This window comes from Mus musculus, chromosome 7 (assembly GCF_000001635.26).
Source record: "Mus musculus strain C57BL/6J chromosome 7, GRCm38.p6 C57BL/6J".
Taxonomy (NCBI): Eukaryota; Metazoa; Chordata; class Mammalia; order Rodentia; family Muridae; genus Mus; species Mus musculus.
In genome coordinates, this window is record NC_000073.6 from 20,910,834 (window position 1) to 20,912,730 (window position 1,897).

At 38.4% G+C, this 1,897-nt stretch overlaps 1 protein-coding gene across 1 annotated transcript; it reads right to left on the reverse strand.

Moving 5' to 3' along the window:
- Positions 1–593: 593 nt before the first annotated feature.
- On the reverse strand, positions 594–1,514 carry Vmn1r118 (vomeronasal 1 receptor 118). Its single transcript, NM_001166742.1, has one exon. The coding sequence runs from the start codon at positions 1,512–1,514 to the stop codon at positions 594–596; it is 921 nt and encodes a 306-aa protein (NP_001160214.1).
- Between the last annotated feature and the right edge of the window lie 383 nt (positions 1,515–1,897).

A 1,897-nucleotide genomic window follows, 5' to 3' on the forward strand; every position in this document is an offset into this window, starting at 1 on the left:
ATTCTCGATATGCTCAGCAGATTGTACTGCTCTAGAGAGTACAAAGTTATGTTGTTCAGTGCTTGACTCTCACCTCAGTAGGGCCCAAGGTAGCAAAGCATATATCTTCTAACTAAAGTGGAATGACATGCAATATATTTACTATTTATAAAAATTTCATCCTTGAAAATATTTATAATAACAATACATTCTCATTTGTTCAGATAGGGAAATATAGAGAGGGATTCTGTTCTTGTATGAAGTTTGAAATATTAGGTAAGAAGGAGCAGAGAGTAAAATTTGGTGAAGACCGTATACACATTAAACATTAGGAAAAATCGGTTGCATCAGTTTTAATCCAGCCTGCAGCAGAATGCAGTTATATACAGGATAACAGAGGATGGTGAATAACTCACTTACCATGTCAGTCAGATTCTAACCAGAAATCATTTCACATCAACAAATGATTATAACCATAGTCTTTTAAAATTACAGCAGTGAGCACCACACCTTGTTGAAAACAAAATGTTGAAAACATACTTATGGAATAAAGTACTTAATGGTATTAATAAAACTGTCTTCTGTATTTGGCATTTTTTAAGTGACTCTGGTTTTCAACATTTGAAGAGCAGAGAACAAGGATCTTTAGGATCTCTGAAGATCAACAGTAAGGGGCAGATACTGGGGAAGACTGCAGCCAGAACCTCACTGACAAGCCTTATGAAGAGACGAGAATGTATAAAAAAGGCATGAAAGATGATACAAATACAATTTAGAAGATAAAAGCTAACAAATGTGACCACCAGCATCAAGATAGTACGGGTTGCTCTGGTCTCAGCTTGGCCTCTAGGGTTCTGATTGGGAGTGAGGATGTCCTGCATTCGCTGGCAATGTCTATGGAGGAGAAGTATCATGGAGACACTGGTCCAGATCATGATGCTCATGAATGTGGCATCATGGGCAAACTGCAAGACAATGCCTACAATGAATCCAGAAGTGGAACAGAACAAGTTGCTTTTAGAGTCAGTGTTATTGTCTGTTATCTGTGGACCAGTGACCCTAATTGGAATGTGGATGTTACTTAAGACACTGAAAAACCAACAACTGTAACAAGAATAACTCGCCAAATTTTGGACACTTGCTCTGAGTATAAGTTTACCTTTACCTCTACTAACAGGAAAAAGAGTGACAAACTGATGGACACTCAGGACACAGGTGGAACACAAGTTTGTGCTTCTTGCCACCAGGCGACTGAAGGATTCTAATTTACATTTGAGTTCATTTGGAGGAGTTTTGGGAGCAAAAGCCATCATGTTGTTTGGAAATATAGTGAGGAATAGAGTCAAGGCATTGGCCACAGCCATGTGGCTTAAAATCACCTGTCTGGGTCTCTGTTTAGAACCAGTCAAGACTGGAGAGAAATTATGGACAAACAGAAAGACATTGGCCACAGTCCCAACCCCAAACTGGCAAAGCAAGAGGAGCTGAAGAGCCACTTCCTCAGTGGTTTTCACGGATTTATCATGAACAGACATGGAGAGGGCTTTACAGGACCCTGGAGTGATGATTAGGTCGGACACTACTCTTCTAGGGTCTCTGTTTTATTGTCCACACTTACCAATTGATTTGACACAATTTCTTCACTTGATAAGTGAGACACTATTCTATCACACTACAGGTAAATTGCCTGGAAAACAATGTATATATAATAACTCAAATAAAATTTTATCCTGATTTTATTACTCTGGCCTTGAGATAAATTTTGTAATGCAACTAAAAATTTATTGGTCCAGTAGCTCAAGAACACAATAACACAATTTTAACACACATTGGTTCTTGCATATGAATACAGACAGGAAAGAGAGTAGTTTGAACATGTGATCCCATCATCAGAATTCAATACAATTAGGAGGGAGGG

What these genes read in the sequence shown, in the direction of transcription:
- Vmn1r118 (NM_001166742.1), bottom strand. Translation starts at nt 1,514, where the DNA reads ATGTCTGTTCATGATAAATCCGTGAAAACCACTGAGGAAGTGGCTCTT.